The sequence below is a fragment of the Hoplias malabaricus genome, chromosome 14, assembly GCF_029633855.1.
Source record: "Hoplias malabaricus isolate fHopMal1 chromosome 14, fHopMal1.hap1, whole genome shotgun sequence".
Classification (NCBI taxonomy): Eukaryota; Metazoa; Chordata; class Actinopteri; order Characiformes; family Erythrinidae; genus Hoplias; species Hoplias malabaricus.
This window is the reverse complement of record NC_089813.1, coordinates 39,500,761-39,523,257: the sequence shown is the minus strand read 5'-3', so window position 1 is coordinate 39,523,257 and position 22,497 is coordinate 39,500,761. Positions and strand designations below refer to the sequence as shown.

The 22,497-nt window shown below is 48.1% G+C and overlaps 1 protein-coding gene across 3 annotated transcripts in view; it reads right to left on the bottom strand.

Moving 5' to 3' along the window:
• The window catches only part of prkcz (protein kinase C, zeta), a 55,348-nt gene that overhangs the window by 19,149 nt on the left and 13,702 nt on the right, over positions 1-22,497 (bottom strand). For all 3 annotated transcript variants that reach the window (XM_066644882.1, XM_066644883.1, XM_066644884.1), the window contains 3 exons: positions 13,389-13,474; positions 8,429-8,560; positions 784-868 (listed from right to left, as the gene is read on the bottom strand). In XM_066644882.1, coding sequence (XP_066500979.1) covers positions 784-868; positions 8,429-8,560; positions 13,389-13,474 — 303 coding nt within the window. The remainder of the gene's footprint in view (positions 1-783; positions 869-8,428; positions 8,561-13,388; positions 13,475-22,497) is intronic.

Here is a 22,497-nt window from a genome sequence, read left to right as displayed (position 1 = left end):
CAAGACACCGCACCAGAGCAGAGGCAGGGCCCTTATGAAAGGTCAGCACCAGCTGTTCTTACTCTGATTACGAGGGATGACCACGGTGCAGGAGGTCCCATACAAACTGGCTTTATTATCTGGACTTCAAATGAGAATAGGGAGGTATCAGGCTCCTCACCTGGAAGATTTAACAGTTCTTTCCACAGAGGACCTCCGTAGCTCACCTCGCAGGGCTCACAGTCCTGATACTTAGCACAGTGATATTTATAGATGTGATTCACATTACGGCTGGACACTGTTTCTGGGTACGTGATGTTGTTAAGAACACTCTTTATGGCTTGGTTCTATTTGTTGTCTCCTTCTGTGTGATTCATCTGTGTGAATCTGAACTCTAGTGTCTGTGTGTGTACAGTGTAGTTTGTGACTGATGTAGTTCACTGTGGAGGGAGTGAGGAGCTGTGTGTGTACAGTGTAGTTTGTGACTGATGTAGTTCACTGTAGAGGGAGAGAGGAGCTGTGCGTGTACAGTGTAGTTTGTGACTGATGTAGTTCACTGTAGAGGGAGAGAGGAGCTGTGTGTGTACAGTGTAGTTTGTGACTGATGTAGTTCACTGTAGAGGGAGAGAGGAGTGTGTGATGTCAGCATTTCAGAAAAGATCAGTTTTCCTTGTCCACACGAGAACAGAGACAACGACATCTTCACAATCTCCACCTTAGAGGGCGTTTAGAAAACCTCAGTTTTCAGTCAGTGAACTACAGTGCCCACACACACACACACACATAGAAGCTAATTATACGCACTGGCAGTGTCCTCTGGGGGGAGCTCCTCCTCATCATCTCCACTTTTATCATCAACCAAAGGCTCCTGGGCAGGCATCGCTGGATCCTTCAGAGAGGAAGAGAGAGAGAGAAAGAGAGAGAGAGAGAGAGAGAGAGAGAGAGAGAGAGAGAGGGGGAGAGAGGGAGAGAGAGAGAGACAGAGAGAAGGAGGAGAGAGAGAGAGAGGGGGGAGAAAGGGAGAGGGAGAGAGAGAGAGAGAGAGAGAGAGAGAGGGAGACACAGAGAGAGACGTACATTTTTAAAACATATGTGTTCCATACTTCTTGTATTATTATTCTGCTCATAAATATAAACCACATCTTTATATCTTTGCACAAACACATAAAATAAACATTAAAGAAATGTAAAATCTCTCTCAGCTCTTGGTCTTCCTTTTCGCTCCCTCTGCAGAGTTTCATAAAACAACCCACTATCAGGACATTACTTTTCCTTCTTGAAATGTGGGTCTTCGAGTGAAAAACTGAGACCCAGGGGTCAGTTTGGGGTTTAAACAGAGTCTAATATCTCTCTAGAATCAATAAACAACTCATGTATGTTTGGCTAAAGCTTAAAAAAATTATTAAAAATAAAGAAATAACCATTCATTATGTGCAGCATATACCCATCCCCCCATCCCCCCCCACCCTCCAAGGACTGGAACAGAACCTGACATTACAGACACATGACACACCCACAACTTCCAGACCTCTCCATCCCTGACCTCCCCAACAACATGGACCGCACCAGCCCAGACCCTGGGGTCAATAAGAACGGTTAGGAGTTATTCCTCGATCTGAGGAGACTCTTTACGCCGGTTCACTGCTCAATTCTGAGGGAGAGAGCGCTCCACTATGACATTCCTGACACAAACCCCTCCTCCATCAATGCCTTCACTGTCAGACCCCAGTCACCATGAGACCACTGCCAAATAAACATCTTCCTAAGCAGAGTTCACACTTCAGAGTTGAATTCAGCTACTGATCCAGATTAATTCTGTGCAAACACAGACTCCAACAGTGCCTCTGAATCCTCCACTACAGATAGTTCTGCAGACATCACAGACAGAAATCACACTAGAGCAACATCCTCATCTCGGTTGGTGCTCTTCAGTGTTTGGAGTCTCTCCGTTGTCTAAAAACCTCCAGATGGAGTTTCTCTGCCGTGAGCAGAGAGAGAGAAAGCCTAGCACCGGACCCAGACACTTTGTTTTTTTACCCATTTACAGACACTGGGGCTTCGTAAACACATTAGAGCAGTTTCCAGAGCAAACCGACTGTAGAGCAGCACATGGAGAGGAGACAAACTCAGAGTTTATATAAGTGTTTTTTTTTTTTTATTAAAATCTTGAATGTTAACTTTAACACCAGGGTGCAAATTAGACAATGACAACCAGGGGTACTGAGAGTGTTTTGGGAGCACCCAGCCTTCTACCACCAGGATGGGCTTCACCCTAGTCATCTAGGTTCTGCAGTTCTCTCTGGGAACATTGAGGATATTCTACGCCAGGCCTGACTTATCCCACCCACTCCCACAAACCAGGCATGCAGATTTTACAGCGAGCAGGTATGTAATTTTAAGGAAACACTTACAGATAATGGCCTTTTGTCTGCCCATAGTAAGGAGAAAATGTATTTACAATGCTTCCTCTCAGAAATATAAGAATTTTTTGCAGTATCAAGACTATGCCCTGAATCAAACTTAAACACAGAAAATATCAAACAGTATGCACCAAAAACCTAATCATTTTTAAACCATCAGAAATAGAATGCAGGAGGGGGAGGGGCAATGTCCAAGCTGTGCTCAGTAAAGATGGTGAAATTCTGAACTCAACTGAGCATATAGAGTGGAACATTTTGGAAGGAGCAATTTGAGGAACTCCTGAACCCGAGATACATGCCTCCTGGACTGGAAGTAGGGCCAGAAGTGTCTGGGGTGTCAGATTCCATTTCCTTGGCTGAAGTCACTGAGGTGGTTAAAAATTTAAGCAGTAGCAAAGCCCCTGGAGTGGATGAGATTTGCGCAGAGTTACTGAAGGCATTCTGTGGTGGTGTCTTAGCTCAGACGCCTCTACAATATTGCATGGACCTCGGGAACAATGCCTTTGGATTGGCAAACGTGGGTGGTGGTTACCATTTTTAAAAAAGTGGGCCAGAGAATGTGTGCCAATTATCAGGGCATCACACTTCTCAGCCTCCCTGGGAAAATCTATTCCAGGTGCTGGAAAGGAGAATCAATCCGATAGTCGAACCTAGGAGTTTGGAGGGACAATGCAGATTTTGTCCCCGCCGTTGCACCATGGACCTACTTTTTGCTTTTTCACAGATGATTGAGGGGGTGTGGGAGTTTGCTACTCCACTCTACACATGCTTTGTGGATTTGCAGGTGTATGACCATGTTCCCCGAGAGATATTGTGGGAGGTGCTCTGGAAGTATGGGGTGTCAGTGTTGCTTCGGCGAGCTGTATGGACCTCAGATTTTGAGTTGTGTTTGCATCCTCAGCAGTAAGTCAAGCTTGTTCAATGTGGGCATTGGATTCCATCAGGGCTATGCCTTGTCTCCACTCCTGTTCCTTCGAGGGGCTCGGAAGGTTGCATCTTTGCTATTTGCGGATGTTGTTGTTTTTTTGGCTTCTTTGCACTATGGCCTCCAGCGTTCACTTGAGCAGTTTGCAGCTGAGTGTGAAGCGGTCGGTGTGTGGATCAGCACCTCCAAGTCTGAGGCCATGGTTATCTCCCAGAAACAGATGGCATGCTCCCTTCAGGCCTGAGGTGAGAACCTACCACAAGTGAAAGAGTTCAAGTATCTATGGCTCTTGTTCACGAGTGATGGGAAGAGGGATCGTGAGATTGACCATAGGTTTGGTGCAGCGTCTGCAGTAATGCAATCACTGTACCGGACCGTCGTGGTGAGAGAGAGCTGAGCCATAAAGCAAAGTTCTCAATTTACTGATCAGTCTACGTCCCCATTCTCACCTATGGTCATGAGCTCTGGGTAATGACTGAAAGAATGAGTTTTCTCTGACGTGTTGCCAGGCATACTCTTTGTGACTGGGTGAAGAGCTCGAAGTAGAGTCACTACTCCTTCGCGTTGAGAGGAGTCAGTTGAGGTGGTTCGGCATCTGATGAGGATGCCTCCTGGACGCCTCCCACTGGGGGCATACCAGGCACGTCCAACTGGAAGGAGGCCCCGGGGTAGACCCAGGACCTGCTGGAAGGATTATATCTCCCGGCTGGCCTGGGAAAGCCTGGGAATCCCCCAGGAGGAGCTGGTTGAAGTTGTGGTGGACAGATATGTCTGGGCTTCTTTTCTTGCCCAGTTGCCACTGCGAGCTGTATGGACCTTGTACTCTCAGAAATGCCCTGAAATGGATAAGTGGAAATGATGATAATGACACTTGTAACCACTGATTTTAAACTCTATGTAATTTTTGAAATTTTGCCTCGTCTTATTGCCTCTTCTTACCTCTTTCAGTTCAGTTTTTTGTTTGTGTAGTATGGTTTGTTTGTTGTAAGTATGTTAAGTGTTTGATGTTTTTGTACTGTCGAACAAGAACCTGTTGTAAATCAGGTTTTTAACTGATTCAGGCCAATTTAAATGTGGCATCTGATGCAGACCGATGCGCCCCATCGACAGACACGTCCGGTTGAGCCCCTCTGACCAGAGGCTCTTCTAGCAGCCAGTGAAGGGAGGAGTGGTCCAATTTTTTCAGTCCTAAAAAGTCCCGATATTTTAAATAGTCCACGATAAAAAACAGTGCAGAGTCCAGCCACAGTGCATCAACTCTTACTCTGGCTACAGCTGTCCACACCACATCAGCAGAACTTCAGCCTAAAAGCTGCAAGCCAGTTCCTGCAGTTCTCCAGGACCTGCCCCCTGCCTCCCTGGGCAGGAACAGCACACCCTGTGGGACCCAATGGAGACGGTCCCAAAAGTAGTCCACCAGAAGTGTCTGCAGCCGAGAGAGCAGGTCAACAGGGTCCATGCAGGAGAGTTGAGGCCACAGTGAGGACACAGCCAAGTTATTAATGACCAGCGCTCTCCCCCTAAAAGACATGTGTCCACTGATCCACCTCCATTTAGCAAGACGTCCCTTCAGTTTTTCAAGTGCACCTTCCCAGTTCTTTTTCTGTGCACTTTCGTCCCCAAGGAAAACCCCCAGGTACTTTATCCCTCCTGTTTTCCGCTGGTAGCAGAGGCACCCCCGCACAATTAAAAAAGATAACCCTCTCAACACCAGTCACAGGAGCAAAAACATTAAAAATAACAACTTTAAGGAGCTCTAACTAAACACGCACCTCCCCTCCACCCACTTCTCGCCCTCACAGGAGACTGGTAAGAAAGCATCAAACAGGATTGCTACCCTGCCTCTAGTTGAGCTCATGTGCCTTAAAAACACCTCCCCGTCAAATTCTTCAAGTCAACCTCATTATCCCTGCCACTGTGTGTCTCCTGAAGAAGCATAATGCCAATACCCTTCTGTCTCATGAGTTCAAATAGCAGCGCTCTTTTCCGGATATCCCTTGCCTTTGGGTTCAAGGAGCCCACTCGTATCCTCCTCATCAGAAGTGAGGAATAGTACAACAGCAGCAGCAGAGTGTCTGTACACACTTAGAACACTTAGAACACTTGGAGAAACATGTTATCACTAAGAGTAAGAACAGTTATCTAGAACACTGGGAGAACCAGTCCATCACTAAGAGTAAGAACAGTTATCTAGAACACTGGGAGAACCAGTCCATCACTAAGAGTAAGAACAGTTATTTAGAACACTGGGAGAACCAGATCCAGTTTCTGAGTAAACTTGAGTGTTTCAGCAGTGAAAGACTACAGACTGGAACTCTGAAGCGTCAGAGACCCACAGCAAAGACAAATCCTGACCATGAGGAGAGAGTGTGTGTCACTGTGAGAGAGGAGGAGACAGAGAGGAGAGAGTGTGTGTCACTGTGAGAGAGGAGGAGACAGAGAGGAGAGAGTGTGTGTTACTGTGAGAGAGGAGGAGACAGAGAGGAGAGAGTGTGTGGTCACTGTGAGAGAGGAGGAGACAGAGAGGAGAGAGTGTGTGTCACTGTGAGAGAGGAGGAGACAGAGAGGAGAGAGTGTGTGTCACTGTGAGAGAGGAGGAGACAGAGAGGAGAGAGTGTGTGTTACTGTGAGAGAGGAGGAGACAGAGAGGAGAGAGTGTGTGTCACTGTGAGAGAGGAGGAGACAGAGAGGAGAGAGTGTTTGTTACTGTGAGAGAGGATGAGACAGAGAGGAGGAGACGAAGAGGAGAGAGGGTGTGTCACTGTGAGAAAGGAGGAGACAGAGAGGAGAGAGTGTGTGTCACTGCGAGAGAGGAGGAGACAGAGAGGAGAGAGTGTGTGTCACTGTGAGTGAGAAAGAGACAGAGAGGAGAGAGTGTGTGGTCACTGTGAGAGAGGAGGAGATGGAGAGGAGAGAGGGTGTGTCACTGTGAGAGAGGAGGAGACAGAGAGGAGAGAGTGTGTGTCACTGCGAGAGAGGAGGAGACAGAGAGGAGAGAGTGTGTGTCACTGTGAGTGAGAAAGAGACAGAGAGGAGAGAGTGTGTGGTCACAGTGAGAGAGGAGGAGATGGAGAGGAGAGAGGGTGTGTCACTGTGAGAGAGGAGGAGACAGAGAGGAGAGAGGGTGTGTCACTGTGAGAGAGGAGGAGACAGAGAGGAGAGAGGGTGTGTCACTGTGAGAGAGGAGGAGACAGAGAGGAGAGAGGGTGTGTCACTGTGAGAGAGGAGGAGACAGAGAGGAGAGAGTGTGTGTCACTGTGAGAGAGCAGGAGACAGAGAGGAGAGAGTGTGTGGTCACTGTGAGAGAGGAGGAGACAGAGAAGAGAGAGTGTGTGGTCACTGTGAGAGAGGAGGAGACAGAGAGGAGAGAGTGTGTGGTCACTGTGAGAGAGGAGGAGACAGAGAGGAGAGAGTGTGTGTCACTTTGAGAGAGGAGGAGACAGAGAGGAGAGAGTGTGTGTCACTGTGAGAGAGGAGGAGACAGAGAGGAGAGAGTGTGTGGTCACTGTGAGAGAGGAGGAGACAGAGAGGAGAGAGTGTGTGTCACTGTGAGAGAGGAGGAGACAGAGAGGAGAGAGTGTGTGTCACTGTGAGAGAGGAGGAGACAGAGAGGAGAGAGTGTGTGTCACTGTGAGAGAGGAGGAGACAGAGAGGAGAGAGTGTGTGGTCACTGTGAGAGAGGAGGAGACAGAGAGGAGAGAGTGTGTGTCACTGTGAGAGAGGAGGAGACAGAGAGGAGAGAGTGTGTGTCACTGTGAGAGAGGAGGAGACAGAGAGGAGAGAGTGTGTGTTACTGTGAGAGAGGAGGAGACAGAGAGGAGAGAGTGTGTGTCACTGTGAGAGAGGAGGAGACAGAGAGGAGAGAGTGTTTGTTACTGTGAGAGAGGATGAGACAGAGAGGAGGAGACGAAGAGGAGAGAGGGTGTGTCACTGTGAGAAAGGAGGAGACAGAGAGGAGAGAGTGTGTGTCACTGCGAGAGAGGAGGAGACAGAGAGGAGAGAGTGTGTGTCACTGTGAGTGAGAAAGAGACAGAGAGGAGAGAGTGTGTGGTCACTGTGAGAGAGGAGGAGATGGAGAGGAGAGAGGGTGTGTCACTGTGAGAGAGGAGGAGACAGAGAGGAGAGAGTGTGTGTCACTGCGAGAGAGGAGGAGACAGAGAGGAGAGAGTGTGTGTCACTGTGAGTGAGAAAGAGACAGAGAGGAGAGAGTGTGTGGTCACAGTGAGAGAGGAGGAGATGGAGAGGAGAGAGGGTGTGTCACTGTGAGAGAGGAGGAGACAGAGAGGAGAGAGGGTGTGTCACTGTGAGAGAGGAGGAGACAGAGAGGAGAGAGGGTGTGTCACTGTGAGAGAGGAGGAGACAGAGAGGAGAGAGGGTGTGTCACTGTGAGAGAGGAGGAGACAGAGAGGAGAGAGTGTGTGTCACTGTGAGAGAGCAGGAGACAGAGAGGAGAGAGTGTGTGGTCACTGTGAGAGAGGAGGAGACAGAGAAGAGAGAGTGTTTGGTCACTGTGAGAGAGGAGGAGACAGAGAGGAGAGAGTGTGTGGTCACTGTGAGAGAGGAGGAGACAGAGAGGAGAGAGTGTGTGTCACTTTGAGAGAGGAGGAGACAGAGAGGAGAGAGTGTGTGTCACTGTGAGAGAGGAGGAGACAGAGAGGAGAGAGTGTGTGGTCACTGTGAGAGAGGAGGAGACAGAGAGGAGAGAGTGTGTGGTCACTGTGAGAGAGGAGGAGACAGAGAGGAGAGAGTGTGTGTCACTGTGAGAGAGGAGGAGACAGAGAGGAGAGAGTGTGTGTCACTGTGAGAGAGGAGGAGACAGAGAGGAGAGAGTGTGTGTCACTGTGAGAGAGGAGGAGACAGAGAGGAGAGAGTGTGTGTCACTGTGAGAGAGGAGGAGACAGAGAGGAGAGAGTGTGTGTCACTGTGAGAGAGGAGGAGACAGAGAGGAGAGACTGTGTGTCACTGTGAGAGAGGAGGAGACAGAGAGGAGAGACTGTGTGTCACTGTGAGAGAGGAGGAGACAGAGAGGAGAGACTGTGTGTCACTGTGAAAGAGGAGGAGACAGAGAGGAGAGAGTAAGAAAGCGATGGAGAGCTTTACTCACCATATGCCTTTGACAGCTCAGAGGGACGAGTTTATGGCAGCGTTTATGAACCAGGAGTCTGCAGTTTATACATCTGTACCCCCGCCTCCCCAGACCCCATATCCTCTCAGCACAGTGACTGCAGTACGCCTTCTACAGAGGGGGACAGAGACAGACGGGGACAGAGACAGACAGATGAAAAAATTAATTGTAAGGTGTAAATATTTAGTGCAGAATTCTGAGGGTCTGGTGGAGTTGTCCTTCAGAGAGTGGGGCAGTTAATGAACCCTGCACACACAGGCCCGAGCGGTGGGTGTGGGGTTATTTTGGTGAGTGGCCCTGTGGCACGGATTTAATGTCAGGAAGCCTCTGGTGTGTGGAACAGTGGAACTGTGTTCTCTGGAGTGATGGGGTTCCTCTGGTGTGTGGAACAGTGGAACTGTGCTCTCTGGAGTGATGGGGTTCCTCTGGTGTGTGGAACAGTGGAACTGTGTTCTCTGGAGTGATGGGGTTCCTCTGGTGTGTGGAACAGTGGAACTGTGTTCTCTGGAGTGATGGGGTTCCTCTGGTGTGTGGAACAGTGGAACTGTGTTCTCTGGAGTGATGGGGTTCCTCTGGTGTGTGGAACAGTGGAACTGTGTTCTCTGGAGTGATGGGGTTCCTCTGGTGTGTGGAACAGTGGAACTGTGTTCTCTGGAGTGATGGGGTTCCTCTGGTGTGTGGAACAGTGGAACTGTGTTCTCTGGAGTGATGGAGTTCCTGTGGTGTGTGGAACAGTGGAACTGTGTTCTCTGGAGTGATGGGGTTCCTCTGGTGTGTGGAACAGTGGAACTGTGTTCTCTGGAGTGATGGGGTTCCTCTGGTGTGTGGAACAGTGGAACTGTGCTCTCTGGAGTGATGGGGTTCCTCTGGTGTGTGGAACAGTGGAACTGTGTTCTCTGGAGTGATGGGGTTCCTCTGGTGTGTGGAACAGTGGAACTGTGTTCTCTGGAGTGATGGGGTTCCTCTGGTGTGTGGAACAGTGGAACTGTGTTCTCTGGAGTGATGGGGTTCCTCTGGTGTGTGGAACAGTGGAACTGTGTTCTCTGGAGTGATGGGGTTCCTCTGGTGTGTGGAACAGTGGACCTGTGTTCTCTGGAGTGATGGGGTTCCTCTGGTGTGTGGAACAGTGGAACTGTGCTCTCTGGAGTGATGGGGCTCCTCTGGTGTGTGGAACAGTGGAACTGTGTTCTCTGGAGTGATGGGGTTCCTCTGGTGTGTGGAACAGTGGAACTGTGCTCTCTGGAGTGATGGGGTTCCTCTGGTGTGTGGAACAGTGGAACTGTGTTCTCTGGAGTGATGGGGTTCCTCTGGTGTGTGGAACAGTGGAACTGTGTTCTCTGGAGTGATGGGGTTCCTCTGGTGTGTGGAACAGTGGAACTGTGTTCTCTGGAGTGATGGGGTTCCTCTGGTGTGTGGAACAGTGGAACTGTGTTCTCTGGAGTGATGGAGTTCCTGTGGTGTGTGGAACAGTGGAACTGTGTTCTCTGGAGTGATGGGGTTCCTCTGGTGTGTGGAACAGTGGAACTGTGTTCTCTGGAGTGATGGGGTTCCTCTGGTGTGTGGAACAGTGGAACTGTGTTCTCTGGTTCTGTCCTAATTCACTGCAGCTTCACAGAACATAGCTCCGATTCTGAAAGGGTTTAAAGTACAACAGACTTCAGAAATTTCTCTCTCTCTCTCTCTCTCTCTCTCTCTCTGTGTGTGTGTGTGTGTGTGTGTGCATATGTGCATTAACCCTGTCATCTCTTTATGGCCTAGACTACTAGAAAATGGGGACGAAAGCTGAATGAAGAACAGAAGAGCGAGCAGCAGCAGGAGGAGGGGAATAAAGAAAATCCACTAAAGAATGGACAGAGGAAGGAAAAACACATGACCTACTTCTCCTGCATCCCTTGCTCCTCCAAACAATGAGAGAGATAGAGATAGAAAGAGAGAGAGAGAGAGAGAGAGAGAGAGAGAGAGAGAGAGAGAACACGGAGTGAAAAAGAACTAACACCATCACCTTCACCACTTTCACCATCACCTTCACCTCCACCACCACCACCTTCACCACAACCTTAACCATCACCACCACCACCACCTTCACCACCTTCACCACAACCTTCACTATCACATGCCCACCACCTTCACCATGACCACCACCTTCACCACAAACTTCACCATCACCACCTTCACCATCACCTTCACCACCAACTTCACCATCACTACCTTCACCATCACCACCACCTTCACCACAATCTTCACCATCACCATCCCCAGCACCTTCACCACCTTCACCACAAACTTCACCACCACCATCACCATCACTGCCTTCACCACAACCTTCACCATCACCACACCCTTCACCACCTTCACCATGACCACCATCTTCACCACAAATTTCACCATCACCATCACCATCTTCACCACCATCACCATCTTCACCACCACCATCATCACCTTCACCATCACTATCTTCACCACCACCTTCACCATCACCACCACTACCACCTTCACCATCACCCCCTTCACCAACACCACCCCTCACAACTTCACAACAAACTTCACCACCAACATCCCCGCCACCAGGGTCAGACTCTGTGATAGACTCTGTGTTGGACTAGCTGTCGGACTATGTGTTAGACTCTGGGTTGTACTCTGTGTTGGACTTGGTGTTGGACTCTGTATTAAACTCTGTATTAGACTCTGTGTTGGACTCCATGTTGGACTCTGTATTAGACTCGGTGTTGGACTCTGTATTAGACTCGGTGTTGGACTCTGTATTAGACTTGGTGTTGGACTCTGTTATTAGACTCTGTGTTGGACTCCGTGTTGGACTCTGTATTAGACTCGGTGTTGGACTCTGTATTAGACTCGGTGTTGGACTCTTTATTAGACTCTGTGTAAGACTCTGTATTAGACTTGGTGTTTGACTCTGTATTAGACTTGGTGTTGGACTCTGTATTAGACTCTGTGTTAGACTCAATGTTGGACTCTGTGCTAGACTCAATGTTGGACTCTGTATTGGACTCGATGTTGGGCTCTGTGTTGGACTCTGTGTTAGACTCCCTGTTAGACTCTCTGTTAGACTCTGTGTTAGACTCTCTGTTAGACTCTGTGTTAGACTCGATGTCGGACTCTGTATTGGACTCTGTATTGGACTTGGTGTTGGACTCTGTATTGGTATTGGACTCAGTGTTGGACTCTTTGTTAGACTCTATGTTAGACTCTCTGTTAGACTCTGTGTTAGACTCGATGTTGGACTCGGTGTTGGACTCTTTGTTAGACTTTGTGTTAGACTGTCTGTTAGACTCTGTGTTGGACTCTTTGTTAGACTCTGTGTTAGACTGTCTGTTACACCTTGCGTTAGACTCTGTGTTGGACTCTTTGTTAGACTGTGTTAGACTGTCTGTTAGACTCTGTGTTAGACTCTCTGTTAGACTCTGTGTTGGACTCTCTGTTAGACTCTGTGTTAGACTGTCTGTTACACCTTGCGTTAGACTCTGTGTTAGACTCTGTGTTGGACTCTTTGTTAGACTGTGTTAGACTCTGTGTTAGACTCTGTGTTGGACTCTGTGTTAGACACTCTGTTAGACTCTGTGTTGGACTCTTTGTTAGACTTTGTGTTAGACTGTCTGTTAGACTCTGTGTTGGACTGTCTGTTAGACTCTGTGTTAGACTCGATGTCGGACTCTGTATTGGACTCTGTATTGGACTTGGTGTTGGACTCTGTATTGGTATTGGACTCAGTGTTGGACTCTTTGTTAGACTCTATGTTAGACTCTCTGTTAGACTCTGTGTTAGACTCGATGTTGGACTCGGTGTTGGACTCTTTGTTAGACTTTGTGTTAGACTGTCTGTTAGACTCTGTGTTGGACTCTTTGTTAGACTCTGTGTTAGACTTTCTGTTACACCTTGCGTTAGACTCTGTGTTGGACTCTTTGTTAGACTGTGTTAGACTGTCTGTTAGACTCTGTGTTAGACTCTCTGTTAGACTCTCTGTTAGACTCTGTGTTGGACTCTCTGTTAGACTCTGTGTTAGACTGTCTGTTACACCTTGCGTTAGACTCTGTGTTAGACTCTGTGTTGGACTCTTTGTTAGACTGTGTTAGACTCTGTGTTGGACTCTGTGTTGGACTCTGTGTTAGACACTCTGTTAGACTCTGTGTTGGACTCTGTGTTAGACTTTGTGTTAGACTCTCTGTTAGACTCTGTGTTAGACTCTCTGTTAGACTCTGTGTTGGACTCTCTGTTAGACTCTGTGTTGGACTCGGTGTTGGACTCTTTGTTAGACTTTGTGTTAGACTGTCTGTTAGACTCTGTGTTAGACTCTCTGTTAGACTCTCTGTTAGACTCTGTGTTGGACTCTCTGTTAGACTCTGTGTTGGACTCGGTGTTGGACTCTTTGTTAGACTTTGTGTTAGACTGTCTGTTAGACTCTGTGTTAGACTCTCTGTTAGACTCTCTGTTAGACTCTGTGTTGGACTGTGTTGGACTCGGTGTTGGACTCGGTGTTGGGCTCTGTATTAAATTCTGTGTTAGACTCTGTGTTAGACTCGGTGTTGGACTATGTGTTGGACTCTGTATTAAATTCTGTGTTAGACTCTGTGTTAGACTCGGTGTTGGACTCGGTGTTGGACTCGGTGTTGGACTCGGTGTTGGACTCGGTGTTGGACTCGGTGTTAAGACTCTGCATTAGACTCGGTGTTGGACTCTGTGTTGGACTCTGTATTAGACTCGGTGTTGGACTCGTTGTTGGACTCGGTGTTGGACTCGGTGTTAAGACTCTGCATTAGACTCGGTGTTGGACTCGGTGTTGGACTCTGTATTAGACTCGGTGTTGGACTCTGTGTTAAGACTCTGCATTAGACTCGGTGTTGGACTCTGTGTTGGACTCTGTGTTGGACTCTGTATTAGACTCGGTGTTGGACTCAGTGTTAGACTTAGAATGAGGACTAACCCTGTTAAAACGCTTCGTCTGGAAGAGGTGTCCGTTGACTCTGTACAGCTTCCTCCATCTCCTCGCCCCGCGCCGATAGATGGATTCTGAGAGAGAGAGAGAGAGAGAGAGAGAGAGAGAGAGAGAGGGAGAGTGAGTTTCAGGAAATGAGGAAATAATGGAGTGAAGAGAAAGAAAGAGAGTGTGGCCTGAGGATACTGTCTCTCTCTCTCTCTCTCTCTCTCTCTCTCTCTCTCCAAACCTCTAGACAAAACCCTATACACCACGTCACTAAACAGAACACACTCTCTGGAGAACCTGAGGGTCAGGGAAGATTCCGCTGTGACAGAGAGATAATTATGGCTCCATCTGAAACCAGGACATTCAGCAGAAAAGCAGAGATAGAGACAGAGACAGAGAGAGAGAGAGAGAGAGAGAGAGAGAGAGAGAGAGAGAAAGAAAGAAAGAAAGAATAATAGACACCACCTATTAAAATTAAACAGAAATTACACTAAATCTGGTTTTAGACTCGAGAAACAATTCCCTAAAGAGAACAGGACATAGGGTGAACACGAGGACATTCAATGACAAGTGGAACAGAGCAACAGACACAAACACAAACGACAGTCCTCTCGCTGTTATTATTAATATTTAAAGAAAAATAACAACAATAATACAGTCACAACTAGAAACATAACACAGCTTCATCACACACTATCTAACTCACTCATTCATTCACTCACTCAACATCTCACTCACTCACCATCTCACGCACTCACTCATTTACTCACCATCTCACTCACTCATTCACCATCTCACTTACTCATTCACTCACTCACCATCTGACACTCATTCTTTCACTCACCATCTCACTCACCATTTCACTCACTCATTCACCATCATTCAACATATCACTCACTCATTCATTCATTCACCATCTCACTCATTCACTCACTCACGCACCATCTCACACACTCATTGTTTCACTCACTCACCATCTCACTCACTCATACACCATCATTCATCACCTCACTCACTCACTCATTCACCATCTCACTTACTCACTCACCCACTCACTCACTCACCATCTGACGCTCATTATTTCACTCACTCACTCACCATCTCACTCACTCATTCACCATTATTCAATATCTCACTCACTCATTCACCATCTCACTCACCCATTTACTTTCTCACTCACTCACTCACTCACTCACTCACTCACTTTTTACCTTTAACTCTCAGGTAGAACAGGAATGTTAGCAGCATCCTCTCTTTATCTCTCCCTCTTCAGTCGCTCGCATGCTCCCAATACGTCTTTCTGTTTCATTCTCTCTCTCCCTCCCTCTATCTCCCTCTTCACACACAGCCTAGATACTCCACACACACATTTTTCACACACACATATAGACACATCACACACTTCACATGCACCACACACACACACACACACACACCACCCTCCAAACACACACACACACCCTCCAAACACACACACACACCCTCCAAACACACACACCGCCCTCCAAACACACACTGCCCTCCAAACACACACTGCCCTCCAAACACACACACACCGCCTACAAACACACACACCACCCTCCAAACACACCCCCCCTCCAAACAACACACACCACCACTCCAAACACCGCCCCCCAAACAAACACATCGCCTTCCAAACACACACACACACCACTTCCAAACACACACACCACACTCCAAACACCCCCCCCCCAAACACATACATAGTACTCCAAACACACACACACACACACCAAACACACACACCACCCTCCAAACACACACACCGCCCCTCCAAGCACACACACCACGTTCCAAACCCACACACTCCTCCAAACACACCGCCCCTCCAAACACACACACCGCCCTTCCAAACACACACACTCCTCCAAACACACCCCCCCTCCAAACACACACACACCCGCTCCAAACACACACACCGCCCCTCCAAACACACACACCGCCCTTCCAAACACACACACTCCTCCAAACACACCCCCCCTCCAAACACACACACACACGCTCCAAACACACACACCGCCCTCCAAACACACACATCGCACTCCAAACACACACTGCCCTTCAAACACACACACCGCACTCCAAACACACCCCCACTTCCAAACACATTCTGCCCTCCAAACACACACACCATCCTCCAAACACACACTGCCCTCCAAACACACACATCGCACTCCAAACACACACTGCCCTCCAAACACACCCATGCCGCCTCCAAACACACCCCTCCAAACACACACTGCCCTCCAAACACACCCCCCTTCCAAACACACACACTGCCCTCCAAACACCCCCCCCCAAACATACCCCACCTCCAAACACACACTGCCCTCCAAACACACATCGCCCTCCAAACACACAACCCCCCAAACACACACACCATTTCCACAAACACACACACACACACACCATCTCCACAAACACACCCACCATCCCTCCAAATACACACCATCCCCGAAACACCCACCTCCAAACACACACCGCCCTCCAAATAGACACTCTCCTCCAAATACACACCATCCCCAAAACACCCACCTCCCTCCAAACACACACACCACCCTCCAAACACACACACCCCTCCAAACACACCCCCCCCACTCCAAACACACACACCGCCCTCCAAGCACACACACACACCCTCCAAACACACACACCGCCCTCCAAGCACACACACACACCCTCCAAACACACAAACCGCCCTCCAAGCACACCCCCCTTCCAAACACACACACTGCCCTCCAAACACACTCCCCCTCCAAACACACATCGCCCTCCAAACACACACACCATCCTTCCAAACACACACACTGCCTTCTAAACATACACTGTTCCTCCAAACACACACACCATCCCTCCAAACACACACACACACCCCTCTAAACACACACACACACACACACACACACCCCTCCAAACACACACCGCCCTCCAAACACACACCATCCTTCAAACACACAATGTCTCTCCAAACACACACACCATCTCCACACACACACACACACACACACCATCCCTCCATACACACACACACACACACACACACACACTGCCCTCCAAACACACACACCAGCTTCCAAACACACCCCCTCCCCCACAAACACACACACACACAATCCCTCCAAAAATACATCATCCCCACAGACAGACATCGCCCTCCAAACACACACTGCCCTCCAAACACATACACACACACACACTGTACTGTTATTTCTGAGTTGCTCAGTGTTGTTTTGTGTTTAATCATATGACATTACTTTCTTTGCGATGTTGATTGGACACTATGGAAACCAAACCTATATCACCATGGCAACAATGAATCATGTACAATCCAGGGACAGCAGCTTCTGTATGTGAGGGGAACAAAGCAGCTCCTTCACAGCACACACACACAAACACACACACACACACACGCACACACACACACTAAAACACACAAACACACAAGCAAACACACACACACACATATTAAAACACACAAACACACAAGCAAACACACACACACACATATTAAAACACACTCACACGCCATAACACACACACACACACACACACACACACACACACACACACAATATTTTAGTCACTTTTGTCAACTCCATCACTCTCCTCAACTCCTTCACTCTCCTCCACATCTCCATCTCATCTCCATCTGCACTCCATCTCAACTCCTCTTCAACTCCTTCACTCTCCTCCACATCATCTCCACTTCATCTCAACTCCTCCTCACTTCCTTCACTCTCCTCTACATCTCCATCTCAACTCCATCTCCACGCCATTTCATCTCAACTCCACCTCAACGCATTCACTCTCCTCCACATCTCCATCTCTACTCCATCTCAACTCCTCCTCAAGTCCTTCACTCTCCTCTATATCTCCATCTCAACTCCATCTCCACACCATTTCATCTCAACTCCACCTCAACACATTCACTCTCCTCCACATCTCCATCTCTACTCCATCTCAACTCCACCTCAACTCCTTCACTCTCCTCTACATCTCCAACTCATCTCCATCTCAACCCCTTCACTCTCCTCCACATCTCCATCTCAACTCCACCTCAACTCCTTCACTCTCCTCCACATCTCCATCTCCACTCCATTTCAACTCCACCTCAACTCCTTCACTCTCCTCCACATCTCCATCTCTACTCCATTTCAACTCCACCTCAACTCCTTCACTCTCCTCTACATCTCCAACTCATCTCCATCTCAACTCCTTCACTCTCCTCCACATCTCCATCTCAACTTCACCTCAACTCCTTCACTCTCCTCCACATCTCCACTCCATTTCAACTCCACCTCAACTCCTTCACTCTCCTCTACATCTCCATCTCAACTTCACCTCAACTCCTTTACTCTCCTCCACATCTCTATCTCCACTCCATCTCATCTCCATCTCCACTCGATGTCCAGTCCATCTCAACTCCATCACTCTCCATTTCAACTCCACTGTTTTGCATCTTCCCGTGTTTCTGCAGTCAGATCTAAAAATACCCATCATCCCCCACACTGCAGCTAACACACACTCTGCTGAAACACTGCACACCACCTCACAGTGAATCCCATTCTATTTCAGTAACACCCCCACTTTTAAACCATGGGCCATGAAGATATTCCAGCTTCCTCTAACATGGAGTTCCACCACACTTTTACACACTGCAGCTAACACTGCAACACGCTCGCAGGAGAACACTAACCTCTGTTCATCAGATTCAACACTTTCAGAGGAGAACACTAACCTCTGTTCATCAGACTCAACACGCTCGGAGGAGAACACTAACCTCTGTTCATCAGACTCAACACGCTCGGAGGAGAACACTAACCTCTGTTCATCAGACTCAACACGCTCTGAGGAGAACACTAACCTCTGTTCATCAGACTCAACACGCTCGGAGGAGAACACTAACCTCTGTTCATCAGACTCAACACGCTCGGAGGAGAACACTGACCTCTGTTCATCAGACTCAACACGCTCGGAGGAGAACACTAACCTCTGTTCATCAGAATCAACACGCTCGTAGGAGAACACTAACCTCTGTTCATCAGACTCAACACGCTCGGAGGAGAACACTAACCTCTGTTCATCAGACTCAACACGCTCGGACAAGAACACTAACCTCTGTTCATCAGACTCAACACGCTCTGAGGAGAACACTAACCTCTGTTCATCAGACTCAACACGCTCGGAGTAGAACACTAACCTCTGTTCATCAGAATCAACACGCTCGGAGGAGAACACTAACCTCTGTTCATCAGACTCAACACGCTCGGAGTAGAACACTGACCTCTGTTCATCAGACTCAACACGCCGCTCGGAGTAGAACACTAACCTCTGTTCATCAGAATCAACACGCTCGGAGGACAACACTAACCTCTGTTCATCAGACTCAACACGCTCGGAGGAGAACACTAATCTCTGTTCATCAGACTCAACACGCTTGGAGTAGAACACTGACCTCTGTTCATCAGACTCAACACGCTCGGAGTAGAACACTGACCTCTGTTCATCAGACTCAACACGCTCGGAGGAGAACACTGACCTCTGTTCATCAGACTCAACACGCTAGGAGTAGAACACTAACCTCTGTTCATCAGACTCAACACGCTCGGAGTAGAACACTAACCTCTGTTCATCAGACTCAACACGCTCGGAGTAGAACACTAACCTCTGTTCATCAGACTCAACACGCTCGGAGTAGAACATATACAGCAGAAAGTATACAGCAGGTAAACATCTGATTTTTGTCAGACTGCCTACCGGGCTGGCCTAGAAAAGATATTTTCACTTACTGACTGACTGACTGACTGACTGACTGAGTGACTGAGTGAATGACTGAGTGACTGAGTGAATGACTGACTGACTGAGTGAATGACTGAATGACCAACTGAGTGACTGTATGAGTGACTGAGTGAGCGAGTGACTGACTGACTTTTAATGTTGAAATGTGTATGCACGAGTAGGAACTGTTAATTCAGCCGTATTTCACAAAGAACTTAAGGTGGTGTTACTAAATAAGTAATTGTAATTCTTAAAGTCAGCAAAATGAATGTGTGTGTGTGTGTGTGAGTGAGTGTGTGTGTGTTGCCCAGTGAAAGACTGGCGTCCCCTCCAGGGTGTATTCCCGCCTTGCGCCCAATGATTCCAGGTAGGCTCTGGACCCACCGCGACCCTGAACTGGATAAGGGTTACAGATAATGAATGAATGAATGAATGAACATCACCAGAGAGAAGGCAAATGATGACAATTTTTTTGCGAGCAGGAAGAGAAGGCATGGTGCGCGACAGCAGCATCAGTGGATTTGATGGGAGAATCTAGAGAAGCTGAAGATTTCCTGGCAAGGACTGTGGGCGATGGGGGCAAGTCGTATCAAGATTTCACTGGGAGCAACTTATGATGTCCTTCCAACACCACAAAATCTTAGACAGTGCATAGGTGAAGACCCTAGCTGTGGATTATTTACAGGGCTTGGCACGCTGTAGCATATTCTATCAGCTTGTAAAGTTAGACACAGGGTCAGTATACACTGAGACATAATCAGGTGGTAAGGGTTTTAGCGTGTTTGTTGGACAGCAAACAGTTAATGCATTGACGAGTGGCTTTAGTAATAAAATAATAATACTGTATAATATTAGGGCGGCACGGTGGTGCAGCAGGTAGTGTCACACAGCTCCAGGGACCTGGAGGTTGTGGGTTCGATTCCCGCTCCGGGTGACTGTCTGTGAGGAGTTGGTGTGTTCTCCCCGTGTCCGCATGGGTTTCCTCCGGGTGCTCCGGTTTCCTCCCACAGTCCAAAAACACACGTTGGTAGGTGGATTGGTGACTCCAAAGTGTCCGTAGGTGTGAATGTGTGTGTGTGTGTTGCCCTGTGAAGGACTGGCGCCCCCTCCAGGGTGTATTCCCGCCTTGCACCCAATGATTCCAGGTAGGCTCTGGACCCACCGTGACCCTGAATTGGATAAGGGTTACAGATAATGAATGAATGAATGAATGTATAATATTAAAAATAAAAATTAAATACTGTAGTAATAAAAAAATGGATGTAAGTAAAAGCTGCAGGTCCCAGAGTGCACTGCTTTAACTACACTGAGGCCAGACATGGTGCTGTAGGTAAACAGATAGCTTATTTCATAGAATTAACTGTTCCATTTGAGGATGAAATAGATGAAGCATTCGAAAGGAAGAAGCTGAAGTACTTGGACTTGACGCCTGAGGTGAGGGAATGTGGGTGGCAGCTACATGTAAGACCTGTGAAGTCTGCCACATCCCTGCTTGTGCAGTTCGGCATCAGGGGCCGGAAACTAAAGACAGCTGTGAAGGAGTTATCAGAAACAGCTGAAAGGTCTAGTCAGTGGTTGTGGATAAGGAGAACACAGATTACTTGGGTAAATGCACTGTAGAGGTGCTGTTGTGATAGTTGGTAATGTAGCAGGTAAAGATCACATGGAACCTGGTGGCACTGAGCATGCATTAACGGTGCCAGTGGGGCTAGGTACAGCCTTGGTCACCAGGGACGCCAGTGTGGATTTACGGTTGTTGATGGTAAAGGGTAAGGAATGATTGTAAAGCTGGTTTGCAGGGGGCTGGGTCTGGGACACCAGACTTCACTGTTGATTCACAGAGTAAACACCACATGTAACAAATACATTGATATGAAGCACCAAAGCTTCTCCAGACCTTCCAATGACAAGGGGATGTATTTTGGGCTTTTCCTGTATTTGAAATGCCAGAAAACCCTCTTTGACCATGGCTATATGGCTAATGGCAGTCCAGCTAAACTAGGCTTGCCTAGTTTCCCTTTTCTCTTGCTTTTGTTCTGCTGTTCACACTGTCTATATAATGTGACCTATTTCTGGCATCAGTCTGAACAGGTCGCTCTTGTAAACTGAGCCACACAGGCAAAAAGATGAAGCAGACTCTGAGCAGAAAGAAATGTCTGTCTGTTTCATACAAAGCACTTTTGTTTTTGATTTGAAGGAATGGGCCTGTACAGTTTCATGGTGCATCACTGTATCACAATGGATTTTTTTTTAAATTCCAAATTATTTCTGTGTTAAAAATAGAGCACTAATTAAAGACTTGACATCAATTGATGATTCTTTCAATCTAAGGTCAAATATCCTGGGTCTCTCACAAACACAAATTCTCCAAAGAGGAGACAAGCGCTGACAAAACGAGTTTAATATTTCCATGATCCACATTTATGCACCTTCATACTGATATGAACAATATAAAACTGATATAGAATTACTAAAAAGAAGCTTTTCTCTTGTTTATAAATACATTTAATACATTCATTCATTCATTCATTCATTATCTATAACCGCTTATCCAGTTCAGGGTCACGGTGGGTCCAGAGCCTACCTGGAATCACTGGGCGCAAGGTGGGAATACACCCTGGAGGGGGCGCCAGTCCTTCACAGGGCAACACACACACCCACACCTACGTACACTTTTGAGTCGCCAATCCACCTACTAACGTATGTTTTTAGACTGTGGGAGGATACCGGAGCACCCAGAGGAAACCCATGCAGACACAGAGAGAACACACCACACTCCTCACAGACAGTCACCCAGAGGAAACCCACGCAGACATGGGGAGAACACACCACACTCCTCACAGACAGTTACCCGGAGGAAACCCACACAGACACAGAGAGAACACACCACACTCCTCACAGACAGTCACCCAGAGGAAACCCACGCAGACACAGGCGGAACACACCACACTCCTCACAGACAGTCACCCGGAGGAAACCCACGCAGACACAGGGAGAACACACCACACTCCTCACAGACAGTCACCCGGAGAAAACCCACACAGACACAGAGAGAACACACCACACTCCTCACAGACAGTCACCCGGAGGACACCCACGCAGACACAGGGAGAACACACCACACTCCTCACAGACAGTCACCCGGAGGAAACCCACGCAGACACAGGGAGAACACACCACACTCCTCACAGACAGTCACCCGGAGTAAACCCACGCAGACACAGGATGAACACACCACACTCCTCACAGACAGTCACCCGGAGGAAACCCACGCAGACACAGGGAGAACACACCACACTCCTCACAGACA